Source organism: Simochromis diagramma, unplaced genomic scaffold, assembly GCF_900408965.1.
Source record: "Simochromis diagramma unplaced genomic scaffold, fSimDia1.1 OVJJ01000402.1, whole genome shotgun sequence".
NCBI lineage: Eukaryota > Metazoa > Chordata > Actinopteri > Cichliformes > Cichlidae > Simochromis > Simochromis diagramma.
In genome coordinates, this window is record NW_024386972.1 from 7,898,481 (window position 1) to 7,924,160 (window position 25,680).

General features: G+C 39.3%; 1 protein-coding gene across 3 annotated transcripts; it reads left to right on the forward strand.

Annotated features, from left to right (window-relative positions):
• Positions 1-2,479: 2,479 nt before the first annotated feature.
• On the forward strand, positions 2,480-22,031 carry cdc42ep4b (CDC42 effector protein (Rho GTPase binding) 4b). Of its 3 annotated transcripts, none has more exons than XM_040039068.1 (2): positions 2,480-2,876; positions 17,959-22,031. In XM_040039068.1, exon 2 carries the CDS (start codon positions 18,124-18,126, stop codon positions 19,126-19,128), a length of 1,005 nt encoding a protein of 334 aa, XP_039895002.1. In that variant the 5' UTR covers positions 2,480-2,876; positions 17,959-18,123; the 3' UTR covers positions 19,129-22,031. The 3 variants fall into 3 exon arrangements, with proteins under 3 accessions (XP_039895002.1, XP_039895004.1, XP_039895003.1); XM_040039070.1 differs by lacking the exon at positions 2,480-2,876 and adding an exon at positions 4,788-4,810; XM_040039069.1 differs by lacking the exon at positions 2,480-2,876 and adding an exon at positions 4,818-8,779.
• Positions 22,032-25,680: the final 3,649 nt, after the last annotated feature.

Here is a 25,680-nt window from a genome sequence, read left to right on the forward strand (position 1 = left end):
GCCATTGTGCCTCTAAACATGACACAAAAATTTCTGCAAAGTGCAGCGAATACTATTTACTGTAATGTGATAAAAACCTTAAAAGAAAACAGAGTGCACAATGCCAGAAGCACTCTGTTTACAAATGAGTTCTGTAAGCACTTGGGATCTGTCCATGGCTAATTATTTAATTAAATCACATCTAACCTTGTGTTACTCAGGGTAGAAATAAATTGGATCATTGAAGATTCTTTGAAATGCTGTTATCTGGTTACAAAGTCCCATCCTGACTTCTTCAGCTTTCTCCTGGTTTCCAGATAACCACAAGTGAGATAACTCAGTTGGGCCTTTGACCCCTGTGACTATACATTAAGTGATACCAATATCTACTCAGGACATAGGTGATGCGCTGAAAATATATGTGCAAACATTATATGCAGTAATACAGAAGCACATGTACAGTGTCAGATGGTGTTAGATGCTAATTGTATCACAGTCAGTCACTTGATCCAATGCTAACCTACTAACCACATAGGCATGAGAAGAGAGGAGATTAGATGGGATAGGATTGGACAGGGAATTGGAACAAGAGCGTCCAGAGCACTAATCCCTTTTTTGAAAACACATGGGAAATTTCCCTCCAACAGAAGAATCACAGACAGGAGGTTTTTCACTTGTTGAAATGTTCATTTCCTTCTGTCTCTCTCTTTCTTCTACCCCTCAGGAAATGACTGACAGATAAGAGTGAGTTGGTGGTCCCTTTTTAAAAAGGGAGCCCAAGGTGCTAAATAGCCCTGATGAGTTTGAGAACCCTCAGTTGGAATATTAAAGGATTCAGACAGAAGGTGTAGTTCAAAGGAGTTTGAAACCCTGAATTTAATTGCCTCATTTGTGAGCTTCACTGAGTGTGGCTTGGGGATTTGAAGAGGATATACTGACAGTTGGAGAAAGGATACTAATTTGAGAAATAGGATGTTCCCTCTGTGCTGTTCATAAATGCCTTCCTAATGTATTCTTTGTATCAAGCTTAAATTGTTTTCTGACTTAGTGTACATTATAGGCAAAAGCAGAAAAATGGCCTCAGTCATTTCTGAAAGACCCCTTTGCCCCAGAGAACCCCACTGTTCTCGCAGTTTGAAAAGACGCCAACTTTCCACAGTATGTGGGGAAAGTAAGACTTGGGAATGTGAGGCAGCTAAAAAATTGTGACATAAATTGTTTTCAGGACTCATAGTAGGTCACAATTATTTATACCTCAGTTGAGAGGCTTTTTATGAGAAAAGAGAATACCTTTTGTCCCCATTTACTGTAGTCATTTAGGCTGTGTGCAGTATATAACAAAGAACACAGAGCCACACAAGGAAGCAATAAATGAATAAGGGGCCTGCTTCAGGGAAACCTGCCATCAAAGTGTCATGTTCCTGCCTACCCTCGCTGAAGTTCTGACAGACTTAAACAGAGTATGCCGTAAAACAATGCACCACTAATTGGCTCATCACGTTGAAATATAAGCCCTAATGATATTTACAGGTGGGAAAATTAGGCTTTGACAGACAGGTGGGCGTCAGTGGAGAATTAAAGTTCACACCTGAGGCCCAGCTTACTATTGTAACCACACCCACGCACACACACTTGCTCATTTGTATGTGGCCTGGATGATTTACACATCAGACATTGTAAATTTGCTTTGTGGGTGTGAAATTAAAGGCCATTTTTAATGTAATCTGGAAATTGTCAGGAATAATTGGAGAAAAGGGCACTATGTCTAACCTAATTACCTCCATGGCTATTATGAGTTAGTGATCATATAAATCAATGTGCCTGGACCTTTAATTATAGTAATAGGCTACTTTTCAGTGCATTTGTTCTAATACTACAAATTAGAAAAGAGAAGAACATTAACTCCTGTCGTAATTGTGTGCACTTGCACTAAGTGCACATTTCTGAAATTTAGCATGTTTGAAACCAATAGCAGTCATTTATGTGGTGCTAAAAGGCTAACGTGAGAAAACATACTGATTTAACCATATTAGCATGACCTTTAGTGCATGGTTATTCACCTTCTTCACAAGTTAGATGATACATTGATTCAGTGTATGTATATGATATATGAAGTTCTGTCCACTTTTAACTACTAGTCTATATACAAGCATTTGTAAACGCGAATTTTATCTACATATATATAACAAATAAATGAGTCTAATAAGTTTTTTTTTTTTTTTTTTTTAAAAAGCTGTTATTTTATGGAGCTAAATATGGGTGCAACATTACAGAACAGCAGATCTCCTTGTTCAGAACAGCAAGCAAGATTTTATTATTTTTATCTGTGTTTAGATCATGGTTTAGATGTGCCAGTAGGCAAATTCTGTTGCATTTGGGCATAGCAGAGTTTGGCTATAACCAGTTTCCCCTGCCAGCCTCATTTCTAAGGTAGCCCGTGTGGTACAAAAAGCCAGACGGCGGTTGCTTCTCCCTTAAGTGTTCAAATGTTTTACTTCGCAGCAACTAGTCCCTGTCAGCTAGCTTGGGGAACAGCCTTTACCACTCACTGGGTCAGGCTTGGGATACTCAAGTTGAAGTCCCAGCTATTGTTAGGCGTTGTGGATAAATGGCGCTCTGTCCCTTTAAACCGCAGCAGGAGGTGGTGCTCTCCAGCGCGGGAGGGGAGGGGGAGGAGGAGGAGGAGGAGGAGGAGGAGGGCCGCTTTGTGAGCCACACAGATGCAAAGTAAACGAACGTTGGGAGCACCAGAACAGGGACCGTCCTGCCACAATTCTCTTGCTTCTCTCTACGGACTCTTAACTAAGTTTGTGCTAACTCACCCTTCGCGGTGTTTACGGAAAGTTGAGAGGGATATAGTCTGAAACTTCGCCACCGCGTGGACCTTAAAGAAAAAGGTAACGTTTCTTCGCGGTAACCTGAGGAGTGATGTTTTGTTGTATTACACGTATCCAGGGGTTGTTCTGATGACGAGCGACGACTTTTAGTCATCTTTGGGTTGTAGCCAGTGTGTTGAGTGTAGTTTCCAGAATACTCTGTGGGGTCAGAGGAAGAGGCGTAGGTTGAAGTAAAGCCAACGGAGTGAAATCTGCATCTCATTTGAATGTCATCTGCTTCTGGACAATCAGAGCCTGGCAGTTTCATCGAGCTCCTCGGTGTCCCATATGGAGCCAAAACAATGAGCTCTCTCGCGTCCTCTGTGTCCTCCATCAGCCTGAGGAAGACTGGGAAGTACAGGGTCAAAAAAAGATACAATAAAAGTAACCACCTGAGTTTAAAACATCTTCAAGAGCCAACACGTTAATCTAAAGGGTGCTTTTTTAAAATTACAAATATCCTGCCTGATATGGAACCATTTTCTTGACCTATGCCACTATAGACTTTGCTGTGCTTTCAGTTTGAATAATGGCCAAAAAGCTGTGCTGAGCTAATAACTTTCGTTAAAAGTCATGGGATCTCCTGAGGGGTTTTTTTTTCTTTTTCAAATCCAGTTTTGTATGACTTATTAAAGTTGGATATTTTTCTTGTTTTGGGCCCAAAAACTACTCAAGAAAGGAATTAGCTGGGTTTACCATTGCAGAGAGTGACGTATTTCACATTTGGGATCCTCTGTGGTAATGTGCCCACAAACTCTGGCCTTTCATATTGTAAATAAGAGCAACTAACTCAATGAAGCAGCAGATATCCCAGAGTTAAAACTAGGTTGCAAAGTCTAAGAAAAGTGTCCCAAATAACTATATTTGGCTACAGGACGGGTCATGATTTAATCAGAGCAAGGGGCAGATGGTTGCATGAGCATCAGTTCTCTTCAGTGAGAATTACGTAACATTAATACCGCTGCTGTTGGATCTCAGTGAAATCTCTGGGAATCTAGCAAGAGCTCTACAATCTAAACAGCTATTTTCACCCCATCTTTGGCAGGCATATTTGTCCACCTCCCTGGATCATTAGGGAGTTTTTTCCTGTTTGTGGTTAAAGACTTGGCACTTACCTCTTATGGTCATCATCCCGCCTGATGAACTGAGTAATTTGCTGTACGAGTTGCCACAGTGGCTGTATACGTGCCCGGCCTCATTCATCATGCTCTAAATGAAGGCTGTATAGTGTGTGCCCGACTTTAACTACACTGTCCATAAAGTCTGCAGGTCCGTTTTATAACATTCTGTTTCATTATTCCTCACTCATCGTCAGCTCTTCACGCTTGTTAAACTGTCGGTCTGGACAATAGTGAAAGGACGCGTTGACTGATGAGTTCAGGTCTGGTGTTGACTTTGTGTGACTATTGCCCTTGTCCTACACACAAACACAGAGCAGTAGTTAACAAGAGCCCAAAGGTTGGTCTGTTCTTGTCATTTTGCTCGATTAATCATTTACGTACTCTGCACTGATAACTCTAAATCAAAGAACTTAGACGAGTGCAAAAAATAGCTCACTTATTTACATCTTAAAAGTTGACTAGTGAAATCTTGTCTTAACTCCGACACTGACTTGTCACCGTCCTGCCAGCGCTGCCACTTTTTTTTTTTCCTGGCATCCTCTTGCGTCTCTCTGTCTTCTTTCCAGTGACAACAGTGCTGCATTACTGCACACACTTCAGGCCTTTCAGCTCCTTAGTGGATGTCTTCTCCAGGGCTGCCAGGCAGATATCTCACCATCGAGATCTATTGTGTCCACTGCACAGCCAGTAGGGGAGGGAGAGTATGTGTCATCTCTGACTGTGCTTTTTTTTTTTTTTTTTTTTTTTTTGCTATGGAGGCTCTTTGAGTTTCCTCTGGAGGATACTCCTGCTGCGTTTTGAGGAAGCTGGCTACTTTCCCAACTCTTGGCTGTGGTGAGGTCATTACAGTTTTATATTAGAAAGAGGGTGTGCAGTAGTAGAGGTTGTGGACGTGCATTTAGACTCATGTACATGAAAACATTTACTTCAGGCAGTTTTTGTGTAGTTAGTAAAAACTGAGGGCACCTCATTTCCTTATAGACTTTCTGTTTTATTTGTGTGTCTGGGTTTCATACTACGTGACGGTTTAATGTAAGAGCAGAAACATTTTTCTTTTTGTTTTTATTAGGCGATAAATATAAATTGGTTAACCGGAGTCAGATGTGACAACTTGGAGTAATATTCCCATGCCTTAGGAAATGGCCTTGTAAATTGTTTGCTCATCTACCTTTATTCCAAGCTCCATGGGAGACTGACAGGTAATGATGAGAGAATGTCTTGACATTTGGCTCAAAGAGGGCAATTTGCAGCAAGCAAAAGGTCATTATTGAGTTATTCGTGTGAATTAATACCATTTGGATTTACATTGAAAAAAAAAGCCCTCCAGAGCTTTGAAACTATGGAGGCCTGATCATTTCTGCAAAGTCTGAATCATTTCACGAGTGACGCATGTGCACATTTTTTAAGCTGTTCTTTCTGGTTATGTTGAACTCCCCAAGGAAAGTTGCTTTGTCTCAGACAATTACAGGATTCACCCCACCTGCAAAGAAAGCAATGAGGTCTTTGAAGAGCAGTCATGCTGAGGATGTTTGACTTAACCTTTGAACAGACTTGATATGAAAAGCAACAGTTTAATATTTTATCAGTGTCTTCAGGTTTTTGCAAATTATAGTTAACTCTGAATGTCAGAAAAGAAAAACAAATTAATCAGAGACCATCATTGTCTTATTTGATGGCAAATTAGAGGAAAAAGTACGAAATTGTTCACATAGAAACTTGGACATGTAGACATATTTTGTAGCATCTATGTTCTAGAAATAATTGCATAAACATTTAGCAACTTGAACTAACCTGAAACAGTGATACAACAGTTTTTTTTTTTTGTCATTTCATTTCACATGACATATCTTTTCTCAGAAGAAGAGTGTGCTCTCTTTTCTTTCGAAACAGCCCCTATGCACCTGACACCCCATCACCATGCCTATGCCTTTTTTTGGTTATCAATGTAACCTAACCAGTTCAACGGGAAAAATGTTTTACTTTGCGTTGCTAAACACTAAAGTCATTTTGTCCTCTCCCAACAACAGGCTGACAGCATAACTTACTGTGACATAGATTTCAAAATCTGTCACGCAGTAGTACTGTATGTTTTGGCACAGTATGATCTCGTTTTTTGCATCACCTGTCACTGTTGATGTCTTAAACTCAATTGTTTAAACTGTGAAACCAGTCTGGAAAATTGGCACGCGTGACGCAAGGCATTTCAAAACCGCTGAATGTGGCCGGCTTGACTCGATCCCATGTTGCAAAGTTTCAGAACACCCTCTTTGGTTTCAGTTATGTTGAAGAAGATAACAAAACAATACCCAACATCAGGGTGATTGGCATGTCCAAATCACATAATCCAAAATCCTGTTGTTGGACCAGTGTGGTTACACAAATCTACTTTGCAAGATGTGTTGCAGCAACTTTTAAACAAGGTAATTATTTTTCTTCCAGTTACACACTGGTATGGGTACCTTGGCTGCCAATACAGGGTACTGATCCAGCACCAGTGTTAGATTAATAAAGCTTTTCCTTACTGAGAGGAAAGGACTGGGAGTTTTGCTTTATGTCTAAGACAGCATGAGGGTCAATTGAAAGATTGCTTTCATAACTTCAAATTTAAATTTAAAATGTAGCAAAAATGTTTTTTTAATGGTCTTTTTTTTTTAAATCTATCAACAGGACCTAGACCATAAATGGAATGATTATTTAGCTAATTTATTTGCTTTTGTCATAGTTCCGCTCAAAATAAAAGTCTTTGCTGCATCTTTCTGTAATTCATGGTCTCTGTTTCACATTGAGTATACCTTCTCAAATGGATGAAGTAACAGATAAGAAGTCTTATCAGATGGTGGTTCAGTGGTTAGCTCTGTCCCTTACAACAAATGGGTCCTAGGTGCATACGGAGGTTGCATATTCTCCCTGTGTTTGCACAGGTTTTCCATGAGAGCTCCTCTTTCTCGTGCCATTGTAAAAACAAAACAAAAAAACACCCTCTGTTATCACTGTCCATGTCGGCCGACGGACTGTTGACATAGGCTTGGATCATATACTAAACTACCAACCTGTTGGCTCCTGTTAGCTTCCTCCATGCTTTGTTAGCTCTTTCACTAGCAACCAGTGCACTGCTGCTGACACATAGTTTAATATATATAGAACTCCCTAGAATTGCATTGTTACTGGGGCCTGTTGAGTTTTGCTGATCCAGGATTAAAGCTCATGATGAGGACCTCCTCATCAGAGTTGGTGATCAGGAGCTGGTAGTATGCTAGTAACAGGCATAGAGTTGAATAGAAATGTGTGTAAACTACATCAGCTCTTTCAGCTGTACTGGCAACAGTGGAAGCTTTCATGCAATACAGAGTTTATCATTAAACAGTTATGATTGTATTATGTCCTTTTACTTACCCTTAATTACTGACACAGTATTGCAATTAATAGGATGTATTTCTGCACCATATGTGCCGACTCTTGTAGACTTGGATAATATAGTGTAGAAAAGCAAAACAAAAATAAAAACACAGTAACTGGTGGTGTGCAGCTGGCAGTTTTTGTCCAGTCATTGGCCTTTTTTACACTCCAATGAGCCATCATTGTTTTCCAGCATTGAGTGACCACAGAAACAGGTGGTTTTGGCCTTAAGCATACTAAAAGGACAAAGGAAGTATGTTGGTCACCACTGTGACTACCAGATGACAAAGTCATGCAAGGAAACCAGTTCAGGAGATGGGAACAGTCACATGAGTTGTTGTGGGTTCTTGTCATGCATATCTGATAATCCTGTGAGAATCACACATTTCCTGCCTGAGCCTATAGAGGTCCTTTTCTAGGTCAGCAGTTCTGTGTTGTGAATGGACTAGGGTGAAGTTGCAATACCTAAATGGATAAGGATCGAAGTTCCTTTGTCTCTTTGTTTTAACTGAACGTGTTTCAGTGTCGTTTACATGAATCAGCTTTGAGGCCCGTCCTGTGTGAGTTTACCTGCATTAGTCTGTTTCCCTTTATAGGTATGTGCGTGTGGTTTTGGGTGTGCCAGAAGGGTTTGGTTCGCGCCTTCCTCTCTGTTGCTTTGTTTTCCATTGTGCTTTGTGTGTCTTTGCTGGCTTCTCAGTTACAAGTACAGTTTGTCTAAATCCAAACTGGGAGCTAGTGAGATGTGTGTATATACTTGGTTTTTTGGGGGGTGGGGGTTGTATGTGGATGTGTGAGACTCTTGAACACATTTGTGTTAGTTCAAACTTAGTGGCTGATGGACTTTAAACTTATTGTTCACACCCACAGCAGGTTGAGTGTATGCACTCTACTAATTAAGACTTTATGCTGCCAGTTTCCAGGGAATCAAAGTTGTTATTTGAGTGCCAAATCAAAGTAGTATGCCAAATGTCTTTAAGAAAACCAAATCAAAGAAAGACGAACTGCAGTAAGATGACACCGATGATACTTGAAAGGTTTTTACTGAGAAAATCAGGTGGTGATGCATGAAAGCTCTTAGGTTTTGGCTCTTCTCTCGTCTGGCTCATAGATAAACAGAATTTATTGTTACGATTTTTTTCCCTAAATTGTTAAACTTGAATCTCAAGTTCGTTCTGACCCAACTCCCAATTATATTTAATTAGATTATTGCACTGACTAATCATTTATCTCAGTTACCTTACCAATAAATGACCTTGATGCATTATTTAGCTCTTTATTTATATTGGCAGTCACGTAGGATGATGATAGGGCGCTTTGGCTATGACGATTGCCCAACCCTTGAGGAGCAACTGAGATGTAATTTATCCTTGTGTGCTAGTTGGACATTCCTGAAGAGTCACTCTGGTAAGAACTTAAACACATGCTCACTCACAGCAAGCACAACATCTACACACAGCACTAACAAAATCACAGTGGATGTAGGTAAATCAAGGAAGGGTGCAATTAAGCTTACAATATGCTTCAGGAGTGCAGTAGCTGTGTACCGTGTTCCAGTTTTTATCTCTGTTGTCTTGTTATGGCGTTTTTCAGCTTCTCAGCTGTTGTGAATTGCTATTATCTGGTTGAAGTGACTATGTTTGCGGGCTTGGGTGTTCTCTTTGGTCAGCGAGTGTTTAGCCTGCTGCAGTTGGTGTCATTAAAGTGAACACCATGGGGGTTTATTAACTCATCTTGTTTGTCAGGGCTCTCTGCTTAAGGTCTTTATAGTCAGTTTGGGTATTTGAGTTTAGCAAGGAGGCTGCTGATTTTAAAAAAAAAAAAGTAACCAAAAAAAAGCCACAAGCTGCTGATAAGTTGACGCAGAGCAGAAAACGGTCACTTATCTTTCAGTCCCATTGAGAGGCCTACTGCTGCTTTTACCAGAGAGTGTGTGCGGATATATGTGTTGAGCTTGGCTGTCTGGCACTAGATTATCTATTTTAATATAGTGCCAATTTTTTTTTTTAAATTTTTGTTGGGGTTTTCCCCAAGGTCTCATTTTTAAAACAACCAGCCAGTACGGCATGTAAGCTGTTTAAACTTTCTAAGTATAGTGTAAGCCAAATGTTACAACAAAGCATTACTTTCCCTCTTTGTCATCTACAAAACAATCCTCAGTTGAAATTCTGCATCGTTTCACGATCCAGCAGCTATTGGACAGTTAATTCAACCACTTGGCTCAGATCCTGACCTCTGGTACCAGGCGTGAATGCTGTCTATTTGTTAGAGACTGATGGGGAGGATTTTGGCGATTAATTAGACATGTACGCTCACGTGCGCGTACACACACACGCACACAGAGTATAGTTCAAGCCATCCACAGTAGGCATAATGAGGGCTTGGGTACATTTCATGCAGGACACGGTGAAAGAACGTCTGTCACTGCACTGGCATGACTGAGTGAATCCAATGTGGTGACACCCTCCACCGCCCCTTTGAGGATGTGTTTCTCTTCAGTGAATCCATCTGTGCCTTCCCTTTTTTGCACAAGTCCCTGAGGTAATATTGCTTCACATGGGAAAGGCTTTACTCCCTCTAATTTTTACTCTAGATATTATTCATACACCAAGAGGGGGGGTGTGTATATATATATTTTTTCCCCCTCAAAACAAACTCTCGGTAGACTTGTTTGGGCAGAGGCTTATTTTTTTAATCAAGGAGCATGTTCATTACCTATCTGTTTGATTATGAGCCAGCCTTTTTCTCTTCTCTCTTTGGCTGGGGCACAGCATGGCAGCCCACCCAGTATTTGCTGCTTTGTCCAGCCATGCAGGAATAACAGATTTATAAAAGGCCAGTTTGACTGGAAACACAAAGAATCATTTGGAAGTTTGTCCTGTGCTTCTGGATATCAGGATTAGTAAAGACTGAAAATAAATTCATTTGGTGTTTGTGTCACAGGAAGTGTTGGGGTCGTAACTGGAGGTTGTGCCATACACCCTAAGGAACTGTCGCAGTGCAGAGGGCTAGTCCAGACATGCTAGTTTTATTCGCTCACGATGAAAATGCTGCTCTTAATCCTCTTGTGTTTTTGTTTTTGCCTGGGTGGCAGTGGGGCCCTGATACTCCACAGTTTCCACACACACAGGTGGTGGTACTTTGGCAACACTCATGCAGATGTAGGTATGTCTTTGTGTCCTGGTTGTTTGAACTCCTGAAGGCTTTTTACATGAAGCACTCAGCATTTCAGGAGTGACCTGAACAACTCATCTTTGACCTCTGTGTAAGCCCATTGTCTGCTTGTTTCAGGTTTCAAGTATCTTTAAGCTGTTGTGTTGCTTAAATCTCAAGTTCAGATTGCACAAACCATATTTGTATTTTGATACTGGCACAATTGCTTTCTTTTAGGCTTCTGGTAAATCTTGACCAAACTATACCTCATATCAATTTCTGCTTCTGTTCTCTTATTACAGCTTAACAAGGTTGCAGTGTATATCATGACAAAACCTAGCACCCCCTATATTATATGACCTCAATGCATGTTTATTGCACATGCACCCTTTAAAATAAAAACAAAGGTATTCTTTGGGACTTTCTTTGTTCTGTAATTTGTTACAGTACAGTAGAAATGCATTACGTAAGCATAACCCATTGAAGCACATACAGCATTTTGCTAATTAATGCATTAGAAACGGCACAGAAGAGCTGTTATCGAAAAAAGGCTTTGTTAGTATTAAGTGATTTATGACCATTGTATGGATTTTAGGCCAAATAAACAGCATTTCCTAATTCAAAGACAGTCTTTCAACAGCACAAGTCTTTCTGGCTGGAATTTGATGAAACTATACACCAATGATTGTTTGAAACTGTGGTTGTCAAACTTTTTCCACCACACGCCATATGGCATGGAATAAATACACAACTCAAAACCTATAAAAATATAAGTTATAAACAGGTCAGCATAATAGCATCAGTAAACTCTTGGTTATGTTTCCTTCCCTGCATAAATCGTATTAATTCAACTTAAGTAATTTTCCCAAATGCACTCTGGACCTGAACTTTCTAAGACATTGCCCATCGGAGATACGTGTGGGAATACAAATATTCAGTAAAGTCAGAAGGGTCTTAAACCTTCAAGCTCTGGATGTCCAGTAGCAGGCATGTGACACTGACACATTCCAGTGAATTCACAGCGAGTACGCTGGTGTCATACAGTGCGTCCTGCCGTCTGCATGCTCTACCCACGCAGCACAAATGTCTAAACCCTACAAAGTATTTCCTCTAGTGACGGGGTGTCTCAAGTGGACCTTCTCCTTACTTCAGACTAGGGCTGCCACAAACGATTATTTTGATAGTCGACTAGTCACTGATTATTTTTGCGATTAGTCGACTAATCAGATCCATTGGACGTAAAACGTGCAGCTTATTGCACCAGCAGCATCTGCTCTTATATAACTATCATTAGCTTACAGCTTTAAGTGTTTAAGATATGTGCTAACTAAAAATAAAGACAAGATGATAGTTTATTAAACTTTAATGAAATTTACAGATTGTTTCGGTGAAGTTTAATAAACTCCTTGCTATCTAAAATATAACAGGACACCGGAGTATATTCTCGAGCATCTCACACTTCTGATAATCAGTTTTCTGCTTGACGTTTATTCAGCTGTGTAAAAACTATAATTTAATCTCAGCCAAACCGATTTACTCAGGAACAAATAAAACACTGAAAAAAGCCAAACAATAACATTTTGAAGTTATCTAAGTGACTTATATATGTTTAACCTGAGTAGCGAAAGACGGCAGTGGGTTTGAAAACGATTTGCCGGGAGTCCGGTGTTCTCAGCGGCTCTAGTGAGCCTTGACCCCGGCTCGCTATAGAGCTAGTGGGTAACAGACGTCTCCGAAAACGTCGGAGCGCTTTTAAAAATATGTGATGTCTTGATAAACTGAGCAGATATTTGAGGTTTACGCCGCTACATTCTCGCCTGAAAATATGTTAAACGTTTATTTTGTGACCCAGAAAGAATGATAAGAGTTAATATTAAAACTAACCAGCTGCCGCCATTGTTGGAAACTGAGCTGGGCTGTGCTATGAATTCTGGGACAGAGCTTCTTCTTCTTCTGGGTTTAACGGCAGCTGGCATCCTTGTACATGCAGTGCTGCCATCTTCTGTTTCAGTCCGTTATTACACTCTTAAATCCTACTACTTATTCCTGCGTCTTTTGTGATCTTACAAAGCTTCAAACGACGCGTCGACTATTAAATCAGTCGTCGACGATTTTGATAGACGACTTAATCGTGACTAGTCGACTAATCGTCACAGCCCTACTTCAGACATTGTCCTGAAGTGATTCTCTCAACTTTTCTTGGAGTTCATGTGAAAAAAACTGCTTTATTTTCACTTCATATCCCTTGGGATCAGTAAAGCATAGCTCTGTGGCTACACCGAAAAAAGATTATGGGAATTCAACCAGCGCAGAGACTACAGAGACATTTGCTTGTATTTATCTAAAAATCTCAATGGCGTGTCACCCTGCAATGGTGATGCTGTGTTTCACTTTAATGTTTTTAACACTTATCAGTCTGTTTTACTTCAATGCAAAGACTTTTTGTATATTATAACTTTTGTCTTTTCATCAGCCGAGAGAACACTTAGTGATCAACAAGAATAGCTTATGTTACAAATTTACTAGTGACAACTTGCAGACGTGCGCCTGCACAGCTCTGCCTAGAACCTGCGTGTTAGAAGTGGAATGCCATTGCAGACTCTTCAGTAAAAAAGAACTGGCTGGATAAATTTGACTCTCATTGCTTCCCTGTTTTCTCTCTGAAATATGCAATGAGACTTTCAAATAAGCGGGTAGAGCGTGTTCTAGACGTGCTTATATTAGTGGGATCCATTCACCATGTAATCATACTTTGTACAAGTCAGTTTCACCGGTGTTAAGTATGTATATCCTTTACTGTTGAGAGGTGAGGCCATTAGTGTCATAACATTCTGCATGTTTCTGCTCAGGATACTTTTGCTGTTTATCATGCAAGGCTTGCCTTAGAGCTAGGTAACTATAAATGAAGTTAAACAGGAAGAACAGGTTCCTTATGTGTCAGGCAGTAACAAATAAGCAAAGAAGCAAATGATAGTTTATTGTTTTTATTTGTCCGTAGCAGAGCATGCAATTGTAGAAAATCACGTCAAAAGTCTTTCATTACTGTCTTATGGTGTTAGTCAGATGGTTTTTTTTGTTTTGTTTTAGATGCAGTTCTGATTTAGTTTTTGGGTGCTGTTTGCAGGCGGAGCAAGCCAAGCAAGGCCAAAACAAACGGCATATTTATATTTATTATTTATTATCTGTGTGGTGAGTTAAGGCAAGTAAGTAGATTTGCTTGGAGGAAACTTTGAGGCACATGAAAAAGCACCGTGAAGTCAGAGGGAGGCTTTGCTAATGAGCTGCAGTTACATGATGTGAGTCGAAATCAGACTCATACATAGTTCATGAGTTCTCCTAATCCTTTAGTTTTTGCACCATATTTAATAGTATTTTTATTTCTCTCACATGTTACAAAAACATTTTTGAACATAACCACAGAACTCACATTAATACAAATTCAAATTGCTGTAAAATAAGATAAATAATTGAATGTGTTATTTTTAACCCCTTCAGCAATGTGATCTGTTTCACCTTTCAACAGTCGTTCTTCTCTCTATATATAACTTTTTGCTATTTCAGTGCTTTTTTTTTTTTTTTTTTTTACCCCCATGCCCCCCCCACCCGTGGGAATCAGATGTTTGGTGTGAAGGTTAGAGCCTGCCAGAATAAGAGCTAATGAAATTTCCCAATCTTCTTTGTCACTTTGAGTTAAGAACGTTCCATTGTTATGCAGCTCCATTGATTAACTGATTAGCAGTGTCATAGATGGCGTTGGCTAACTTGAATATTCATTTGCATATCAATGACACTGACAGTGGGAATGAACTATAGAGACGACTCTGGGTAGTTCAAGGTTAAAACAAGCAGAAGTTTTCTTATTGCAGAGACAGCTTAGGCAGTGCATTATGTGCTTAAATATATGCTCGTTATTCTAGTATTAAAAATAACAAGGTTTGAATTTACCCTTCACCTGACTCTTTGTAATATTTGCATGAAGGCCTCCTCCACCTCGTGAAAAAAGGATAGACTGTTTCTCCATCTCACTTTAAAAAATTTAAATGGAGCCAAAGATAAAAACAGAAACTCTTATATAGTCTGCATGCCGGTTGGTTTAACATGACAGTAGCCAAGTTGTTATTGGATGAGCAGCCAAAGCCTCTTTCCCCTCTTTGTTGAGTGGAAGGAGAGAAAGTGACACAGGATAGCCGAGGACTGCAGGGCGCCTGTGATCCTAAGGATTACAAGCGTTACGCTGAGCGCTGATGAGCATGTTGGCTGTTGTGATGTCATTCTGCCCACATCACATTCTGCTGGCGACATAAAATGCTCTTAATCATTCATGGCCCTGTCACCACTTGTCTCAGTTCAAGCTAGTGTCATGTGGGACTCCATTACATAAAGGCTTTGTCACTGACTGGCACAAAAAACAAAAACTGATTCTCAACTGAAATAAACTAACAATATCTTCATATTTTTAGGCACACTGAGTGCTCTGACACAAACTTGTAGACAGAGTTGTAGTTAAGCCCCATACTTTCATTTCTTTCATCTAGCTAGTAACAGTAATAAAATGAGAAGAACAAAGGGTCACCTAGAAACAGAAAACCAAACAATAAGATACTCCCGCTCGCCTATTGTGCAATGAAATCTATCTAAAAGGTCACCATTTCCTCTTCAAATACACTCTACTGATGTGAATGAAAATGAGTCCTTGAATCTGTTTGCTTTTCCAAAATAACTTTTTATAGTGCTGATAGTCATGCTGCCAATGACTTTAACAATCTAAGCATTAAATGTACATATAACTGATGACAGCATGGACAAATTTCCCCTGAGAACTAAAAAACAAAGAAGAAACATCCCTTTTCTGTGTAAAAGAACATTTAACACTGTCACCGTTTCATATGGAGAGCATTGAACCATTCTGGAGTGTTATTTTGAAACTGAATGGTGAAAATGACTGTGTCATTTCTCATAATGTATTTTTTTACAAAGTACTGAAAGGCTAAAACTGAATATGACAGGACTCCAGGCAGGTCATGCTTCATTTTTTTTTGTCACAGCCACAATAATGGGGTCTTGATGACCCTGCGGGGTTTTGAAACTATTCCTCATCAAAGACCAAGGGGCTCCCCAAGGCATAAAATGGGCCATTTCCTAGAATGACTTAAGGTGTGAGGTTTGCACCTTTTGATATTCGAGAACTCAGTGACATCTTTTATGCTGAGGTTGAATGTCTTCGAGTCACATGGCACATCAAAAGCTTCCGCCCCTCAGCTATTGCACTGTGAACTTTGTCTTATTGCCTGGCATGTGGTCACCGGGAAGGGTTAATCCATCTGAATGAGTTGATCTCTCCATGTAGGGGATAAAATCTTTCTCGCCATTTCTGGTCAGCTTAGAGACAGGAAGCCCACTTGGTAGCCAGCGCTCAGCTCTGACGTTGCCATAGAGAAATACAAAACTTTGTGCAGCAGGGAGGAACATGTAAGATGATGAGTTGTCTTTAGCGGTCACCCACACATTCAGCAATCTTTTGTGCAGCAGATACTAATGGGGCAACTGCACAATGCATGAAATAATAAAGGGTTTACCCAATGATGGATCATACTGCATTAATTTAACAACAGTGCCTCCGCTCCGGAGGATATTGGTGGTGTTTGTTTGCTTTAAGCTATAATCTTGTAATTTGGCACCCAGTTGCGGCGTAAATAGCTTTAGTAACAGTAAGCTCTTTCCAGTTGTCACGTATATGGGTGTGAGCTTGAACTCAAATAGCTTTTTCAACAGAACAAGAAAATAAGCCTTTGGAGTACTATCCTTATTACATTTGGTCTTTGTTCAACCACTGTGAGAACAATGTGTCTCTTCCATTAGCACCAGAACTACTGAAGAAATCTTGAATGAAGGTGGTGAATATGGAAGATAAAAATGTGGCAGTGGATAGAATTTAGTACTCTTTGGGGATGATCTGTCTTTTGAAAGAAGAGCAAAAAAAAAAAAAGAAGAGCACTAGCTTTTATCATTTATCAAGCCCCCCTCTGTTCCCTCTAGTGCATCAGTTCCCTTTCCAATTGAATGGGTTCTTGTCAGAGATGCAAATGTTTTCATGGGTGACGTTTCTTTGGAATATTGTTGAGTGAAGCCCCCTTTCATTCATGGGGGATACGCATGCAGCCCTAGAGCGTGGGCTTCAGCGTGAGTTTGAAAACACTGAGAGTAATGGTATTTCTGTCTGGCTTAAACAATTGAAGCCATTGTTAATGTCAGAAACACATGGAGCTAGTAGACTGTAGCTAGCACATAAGTGGTTGTTTAAACCTCTTTTTCCACTGCATTTCTGTTCTAAGATCATGTTTCAAGGTTTAAGTGGTTTAAGGTCAGTTTGGTCTAAGGATTAAAATTAGTTGTATAGTCATTTGGCATGGAAAAGATCAAACTGACCTGTGAAAGAATCATTCTGCTTTCCAAAGGGGGTTTCAAAACCTTTTAATCTGCTACTTTTCACCAAAGCTTTATAGACAAATGTAATAGAAGTTGCTGATTGATGTCTGTTATATGAAAAACAGATTAATACGGAACAAAATACACTGCGTGAAGTGTTCAAGTGTTGCCTACGGGGTTTAAAAAGACAAATTCCACCCAAAAAGAGAATAACATAAAAAGCAGTTTTTGGAAACTATTTATCTCTTGAAGACAGGGGAGGGTGAGAGCAAAATGTAGTCGGTCTGGAGTTTTCTGAGCTGTGCTGTAAGTCGATCCATGCTGAAGAGATGTTGTTCCTCTTCATTTTTTTTTTTTTTCTTCTTCTTTCTTTTATTTCTGCCAGCTTCAACTGCTCTAGCTCACAGTATCCTGTGTCTTGCTGGTTATGTAACAGGCAGGGGCCTAAATGGGAACTAAAGCACAGCAGTGATGGCAGGCACTGCAGCCCATGAAAAACAGATCACAACAGCAGCCCTAGACTTTTAGAAAAAGCTCAAAAATGTATCAGATGAATCGAACTAATTTGAATAGGAATGAAGTTTACCATGGTAGAACTTCACAGGGGCTATTGTGACTGGGTTGGAGTAAGGTGAGGGTGCTTTGAACTTTGTACAAGAGAGCCTTTTCACGATTGCATAACACCCTTACAGTCTTCTGCACAGAAAACCTTTTAGAGTTTAGAACCACTCAAGTGAGCCTTCATTTTGAAGCCCTGGCTACCAAACTTTCCATGCTTGATGGAGATCAGAAAAGAGTGTTTTATGCAATAGTGAGTAATGAGAAATGAATAGAAAGAATTCTTCAAAGCAGAATGTTACATTTTTATCTCAGTTTAATGGAATCTATTTTTTTTTTTTTTTTACTTGTTTTCACTTTGCCTGCCATGTTGCAGAGCTACATTTAGTTTACAGAACTACTGATGTGGTTTTAATGCTCTGTATTCTCCTTCTTCTTCTTCACCACAGGCTTTTTCAACCAAGGACCAGAATGGCTCTACTCAAACACCTGAAGTTATATGTGCTTTGACAACATCCCTTACAATTGCTAAAAACTTTGAAAGGAACTCTCCTGACCACCTTCAGATCCTAATTTAAATTTTACCTGTGGATCGTTACTAAAAGACTGCCATCATGCCCATTCTTAAGCAACTGGTCAGCAACTCCAATCAGTCAAAGCGGAGGTCTCGGGCTGACCTGACCGCAGAGATGATCAGTGCTCCGCTGGGGGACTTCCGTCACACCATGCACGTGGGCCGAGGGGGCGATGCCTTTGGGGACACCTCATTTCTCAGCACCCGTTCAGGAGAACCTCCCAGGGAGCCAGACAAAAAGCAAGGCTCACCAAGTTCCAAGCCCGGGCTTCTGTCCCGTACCTTCAGAAACAGCAAGCGATCTCAGTCTGTAAATCGGGCGGACAAGTGTGAGTACAATGCGATGGCACCTTCTGCCGGCTCCTCTCAGTTTGTGAAGACCGCCATATCCCTGCCGTACCTGAACGACGAGGGTACTAACAGAGGTATCCAACTGCCAAAGAGCGTTTCCTCAAGCCCAATGAAGAAGGTGAATGAGATCGAAAGCAAGCCGTTAAATGGAGCAGCAGCTATGGCAGCCCTTGATCCAGAGCTTGAGGAACGGGATTTTGGCGAACCTACAGATTTGCCTCCATCCATGCCTAAAGGAGGTGGGATGAAGCACGCAGAGTCTATAATGTCCTTCCACATTGACCTGGGCCCTTCGATGCTCGGGGACATCTTGAGCGTGATGGAAAAGAAAGGTTGGGAGGAGGATGACCTTGGCTACGAGGAAGGCAAGGGAAGCGAGGGCCATGCTTCGCCGTCCCTCATTCCCCACATAGATGATGACGATGCAGAGGAGCGAGCCCCTGCAAGGCCTCCTCGCAGCATGTACCAGCAAAAAGCCATGGTGGATCCCTACACCCCTGAGCTACAAACCAAGAACAACCACCACAATATGGATAGCTGCTCTGTGTCCAGCTCTGGTTCTGAGGAGAAACCTAACTACCGCCTCCATGACGGTGACACGGACAGTGCAAAGTACAGTTCCCCACGTGGGGGAGAAGGAGAGAGAGATTTCACCTTCATGGACGAGGATGATGACGATGAGATTAGAGTTTAGACTTTAGCTGCCAAGAACAGTTGAAAAGGACTGTAAACATGATAAATAAGGCTTTTTCACCATGCTGTAGCTAGGGTGGGCTAAATGCACGCTACAGTGCAGACTGACTGGCTCACAAAGTGGCCCTTTTTGAAGTGTTTGGGTTTACTCATATTACTGGTAAAGTCTCAGTTTTCCCAAAAAAGTATTGTTTACCACATTTAAACCCTTAACCAAGAAGAAGCAATTGCAAACCATTAGTAAATAATATCACAGACATATCATTTTAAGAAGAGAGAAGAGATGACAGTGAGATTGGGTAATGTGGATGTGTGGTATGGATTCTGTGGAAGGATGTAGGGAAAGGATGAGGAGTGAAACCAAGATGGCGTTAGAATCCCACAGTGTGTGTGAGTGAATATGGGGTTTTATTTGCCAATGACACTATTTTGGCATAGACACTAAACAGAAAAAGTTATGCCTTTTTAAGAGTTTAACAGTTGATTTATGCTATTTTCTACTTTATTGTATCTGCAGTATCTGGGAGTTAGTATACAGCAGCCTGCTGCTGTTTTGAGTTGGGTAGATTATTATTTTGTTTCCATTTTTCATTGGGAATATCTGCATTCTTTAAATTCACAGACGGCTGTAATATTTATTAATTTGTTGTCATAAGGGATGGATCATTCTTAATGTGCACTCCTTAGTCTTAAAATTGTGTTGTTGTTTTTTCCAGATATCATAATTTCTTATGGGTACTAAAGACAGAACCATCTTCTTTGTTAGAGGTTGGCTGAATTGCACTTAAATACTGGCCTTAAGTAGGCAATAAATTGTCTTAAATCACTCCTGATCCCATGTTCATTACAGGGAAATGTCTTTTACAAAATCAGAGTTGGTGAAAGATTTTTTTTTTAAATACAGAAAAACTGTGAATTGTCAAAAAGAGGCCTTTTGTAAGTGTTATGTGTCTTGTACTTTTTTTTTTTTTAAAAAAAAAAGCAAGACAGGAATTGTGATTGTGGTAAAATATGTGTGTCTGTCATGCCTCTCATTCCGCTTCTTAGCTGAAGTAGGATTAGCAGGTCAGTGGAAAGATGTAAGACATTTGTGAAGGGAGTTGCCACCATATAATTACATTTAAGCATTTATGCTTCTGTCAAAAGCATTCCCTCTCTCTGTACATGTGTCCAGGCTTGTCTCTGAGAGCAGAGAAAGGATGTAGCATGTTTAAAGTGTTATTAGAGGACTGCTACTTAACAGATGGGCATCAGGTATGTCTCTGAGCAGTGAGAAGGATATTTACTTCCCAAAGTGGACCCAAAGGTGATAATACTCAACTCCTTTACCCAACCAGAATCACATAGTAGGAACAGATGATTAAATCAACCAATCATCTGGCTTCTCCCAGTCTACTCATTAAATGTGCGAGAATATTGGCCCCCGACCAGCTGGAACTGCTCCAGAAACAGATAGGTGGGCTGTTTCCCTTTGGCTTTTTTTGTGTTTAGTTGGTTTCACTCGGTAGGCTACTCCAGATTACTTTCAGCTATAAATTACACAGAAAGAGTGCGTACTTTACTTTCTTGTATCCATGATTAATGTCTGACCTTCTTCTATTATTTCGTGTTTTTAAAAAAAACTAATTGCCACATTTGACAAATGTTAGCTTGGAATTTCCTGTTGTGGCACTGATGCAGGGTTGTGTATATAGAATCAGGATGCTGTGCCATTCTGTTCTGGGTTGTTGTAATGTTTTGGAACACTATGTGCCCGTATAGATTGCAAGACGTTCTGAAACTGAAGGCGATCCTGAGGAAATTGCCAAGTATGTTAACTATATTGTTGGATAAGGTATAGAAGTCCTGAGTGGGGGAAAAAAAGTGGGTGTCTGTTTTTCTTTTTTTTAATGCATGATCCAAAATGTTTTCTTATGCCAGGGTATTTTAAATTTATTTTGTAGGAAGTTTGTTTTTGGGTTTCTAACATATTTTCACTTAGTCGATTGGGGTGGAAATAAATTGGAAACATTTAATTGTAATTTTTCACTTTGATTTTCATTTTTCTGTTACATTCTGGTTGTAATTGGTTGGTTTTTCAGCATCAAAACTACTGGTTAGTTAAATGAAAGAAATGTGGCCCTGGCAGAACTTTTCTTTTTCCTTACTTTAGTGGAAACCTTTCTCTTCACCTGTCTCACAGATGTGGGGGGAAAAAAATCACTCTGAAAGATTACACAGACAACACCTTAATTTTCAACTCCTCACTTGCCTCTCAGGGCTTCTGTAGTAATGTTAGCAGCACATTGGATTTAGTTTTTTTCTACTTCTGTATAGATATGCATTATAGACCTCTTTTTATATTTCAGTGTATATGGGCCAAATCTTAGGATGTCTTCTGTTGATCAGTTTTGCAACATGTAGTGTTTGGGGTGATGCAATCCCTTTTGTTCATCTCCAAGACGTTTGCTGTTATCTTTTGATAAAATAATGTACATATAGGTAGTGCCATCAGCGATTACAGTAAACAAGCTTTGTTACCAGCAGTGTGACTATGAGATCCTACTAAGCAAACAGACAAATATTGGATTTAACATGATATGGTACATATGTGGTCAGATTGTGTTTGCATTGCGACATTTTCACAGCTGTCTGCAACACCAGACAGTATATTGCTGTAGATTTTGGAAGACATAAATAGAAAATTGTGGAAAAGTACACAAAATTATGCTAAAATACTTAATGTATTTTAGCATAATGATCTTAACTTTCGGGCATTTGTTGTGTTTCTCTGTGGGAAACTCCTAAGTAGGCCAGAATAAACCATGTAAAAGAATTTGCAAACACACTCTGCCCCAGGTCTGCTTAGAAGTTTTTCATTCCCTGACAGCAATGGTGTGGGGAGTGGGGGGAAAAAAAAAAAGAGAGAGATAAGAACTGCGTAAGACAGCTGGCTCAAAGTTCAGCTAAAGAATGTTTCCTTTTTTTCCCACTGGCTTTAGTGATATGCCAAGTATGTACTGTTTTCTTTCCCTGTTCCATATTCTGGTTTTACAGTATATTAATATATTTATCTTCACTTTTCTTTCTTTGAAATAACTTCTATATTTTTCAATAAAAGAGAAAGCTGATAATCTTTTACTGTGATCAACTTTCTTTTGTTTCATATTTGCAAATCTGTCATCGCAGGCTGCGTAATTTTCAAACTTTTTAAATGTGTAACATTGGGCACAAAACAGGCAGAAAGCTCAGTATAAACTGTGCCGTCTACTGCAAGGTCAGATTTCAATGAGGGAACTGCAGAAAGAGCCAAATCCACAGTTTAACAAACACACTCTCGCAGTGGATTATTCTACGCAAATAACCCTGAAATGAAAGATAAAACCCCGTGTTAACAGTTTTCACATCCCATCATGGCAAGTGGAGTCCTGTGAGCTAATTAGGATCCTTCAGCCACACTGCTTTCGATGGGCTTTACAGCCTCGTTAATACAACAGAGCAGTCCTTAAAACGTGCACAATCTCATCACGGTTCATGAACCTTACAAACGAGAGTCAAAAAGGCAAGAAAACATGCATTTATGGCGTGTTAATGATTGATAAGAAGAGTAGTACAGAAATGTACAGATGGAATAAATCTGTTTGTTTTTGCTTTTTTAAACCTTAAATGGTTTCTGCTATTAAAAACCATCTGGATATGCGATAATATGTGCATTAGCTTTACTGTTACCAGATTTAACTTGCATGTCTGGGTTCAGGGCAGCTAGTCAAAGGGTTATGAAGAGGATTGTGATCCTAGGTCCAAAAACAGCAGCTTTCTTGTTAAAATACAAGCTTTAAATAGAGACCTGGATCATTTCTGAAGCAATTTTTCAAATACATCTGGACAGATTAAATTGGCTTCATTTGGCACAACCCTGGAAAATCACTGGAAAATATAACAGGACATTTATTCAGGGATGCACTAAAACAAACAGTTTTAGGTTGTTAAATATACATTTGTGAGGGAATACTTCATATCTGACTAGAATTTATTTTATTTGTTTCTTTTCTTAAATCCTCCATCCATTTTCTTCTGCTTATCCACATCAGGGTTGCTGGAAGGGCTGTCATAGGTGTGGCACACCACAGGCAGCAAAAAGGAGTCTATCATAGCACTTATACATTTTTAACCCCTTTTTTTTATTATACCACTTCTTCTTACTGTTATTAAAAATGTCAGCGATGAAATTATTCAGCAGTAACACTTCTCTACTCTACTTCGCAGCACTAGTCACTATGACACTTCTCATGAATAATAAACACATTTACATTTTATGGCTGTTCACTTATGTAAGATTTTAAAAACTTGATTTACTATTGGAATTTTTTTTCCCCAATGTTAAATAATTTGCTTTTTTTTTTTTTTTCCCCACCGCGGTTGAAAAAGTGCCTTGAGTCCAGTGGCAGATTCAGAGCAGTTTAATTAAAAAGGATAGTTTTCTTTTTCTGCTTGGCAGCTCTCCGTAAAGCCGTCTATACACACCAGGAAAAAAAAAAAGTGGTGCTTAAGTGTGAATTTCAATAGTTTGAATGAAAAAAATTACTTGTGGATAGGCTCATTTAAAGATATGCTACTATTGCCCTCTAGTGTTATTTTCATGCAAATACAACTTGAAAATGGATGGATGACAATAAGTTGGAGTGAAAGAGACCAAGTCTGTGGCAGCGTCTGCATTGCAAATAATTATTTATGTTTGTTTTTACTATTTTCCCCTCAATGTGCTAACCAGTGCCGTGCCGTGCCAGCCTTAACCAATATCAGAAGAGCAAAAGACAGTCAATGGGTTATAAATATATCTACACATCGGAAATCTAAATACAGTCTGTGAGCTTATTTCAAATCTCTTTCATTTAAACTGGTTTATGTCAGGTTATTATGGTGTTGGGGGGAAAAAAAGGATATTCTGCAAATACCAAAAGCTCAAGCAGATTTCTCAGACTGGTCTGAAGAAAAAATATATATATTCATGGGTTTTCAATCCTTATTCTCCGACACCTTCTCCACAGTGGGAAAGAGTTTGGGGAGATTTAAAATGTCCTCTCTGTTCTTTATACAAATACACCAGGAGTGTGTAAATTTGCTGGAGAAAGCCAGCTCAAATTCCCATTTTCATTAAATCATCTCAACCACAAGCTGACCTTTCTTGTGACCCAGTTTCTGTTTCTCATCCAAAATGTATTAACATAAAAAAGTACTTAATATGCATCATTTCAATATAGAATTAATGTACCCTTTTTGGTCAGAATGCAAAATTCCCAAGCAAGTGAATTTGCTTTTCAAATTGCCAGGAATAAGAATATACATCTTCCAACTGAACCCACCGAAGGTAATTGCCAGTATGACTAATATTGCACCTTTTTGTTTGTCGTTTTCACGATGCAACAAAGGGAGAACAAAATGTATTTTCATGGGCAGCTAAGAGGATTTTTAAATTATGCTTTCAGTAATGCATCTGGTTTGTGTCTCTCGGTGTCTGGAGGAGTACAAATAGTCGGATCACAGTGGTGAGTCACTGAAGCAGTCATGTGGAAGTGCCAGTAAGATGAAATCCTGCTAAAAACAGTCCAGACATTTACCCCAATTTCATACCTCTGTGATGATTAGAACCTTTTGATATCCAGTTGATTCACTCATTTATTTATTTATTTATTTTTTTAAATCAAGAGTGTTTCTAGTATATTAATTCATGCCTGTGTTCATTTCATTATTTCCCTCTAGGAAAGATTGATTTGATATTTTACTTTAATATTATGTAAACATAGAAATCAGGAAATATTAGAAAACAGCTATGCCAAATTCTATATCTGTAATATTCCAGAAGAAAATTTAATTTATTCACCTGATTAAGTTTTTGCATTAAAATTAGAAAAGGGGTTGAATGGATAACCACTAGATGGAGCTAGTGGCTCTAAGTGACGCTTGAACAAGGGTTTTTTTTTTTCTTCTGAGACCCCAGTGTTTCAGTGTCTTTACTGTTTTATGTTTTTTTTTTATCTATATTTTTATTAATTTCACCACTAGTTTTAGTCTTTAAACATTATATAGGGCATATGCCAAGAGGTAAGATTTAGGAAAATCTATATAGGTGTAACTTTTTGGAGGCAGTTGACCCACAGTCTTGTAGACTTCCACATTCTCAGTGAACATGTTAAAGTGTCATTTGGTAAGTTAAGATAATAAATTTGACAAATGAACAAATACTACAGCTAAGGAAATTTCCTCCATGTTTTTCGAACTTTTTCAATTTAAAAATTGGGCACAAAATATCTGTAATCTAACAAAATTGTTACATTTTTTTTAAAATGAAAATTTTATTTTTGATTTTGCTAGTTTTTTCCACAATAACAATAATAAATAATTTTTAAAAATAACATCCTCTTTTAGGTTTTTTGTTTGATTTTAGTCACCTATGATAACCTTTGTTTCGACGGTCATCATATTTCTCACAGGTTAGTGTTACCCTGTTTTTTCTTGTGTTGTCCTTTCTAACGTTATTTTCTCATTTGGCTGATTTTGGAGCAGAAACATTGAC

Coding starts and splice junctions, on each gene's coding strand:
- cdc42ep4b (XM_040039068.1), top strand. CDS start 18,124: ATGCCCATTCTTAAGCAACTGGTCAGCAACTCCAATCAGTCAAAGCGG.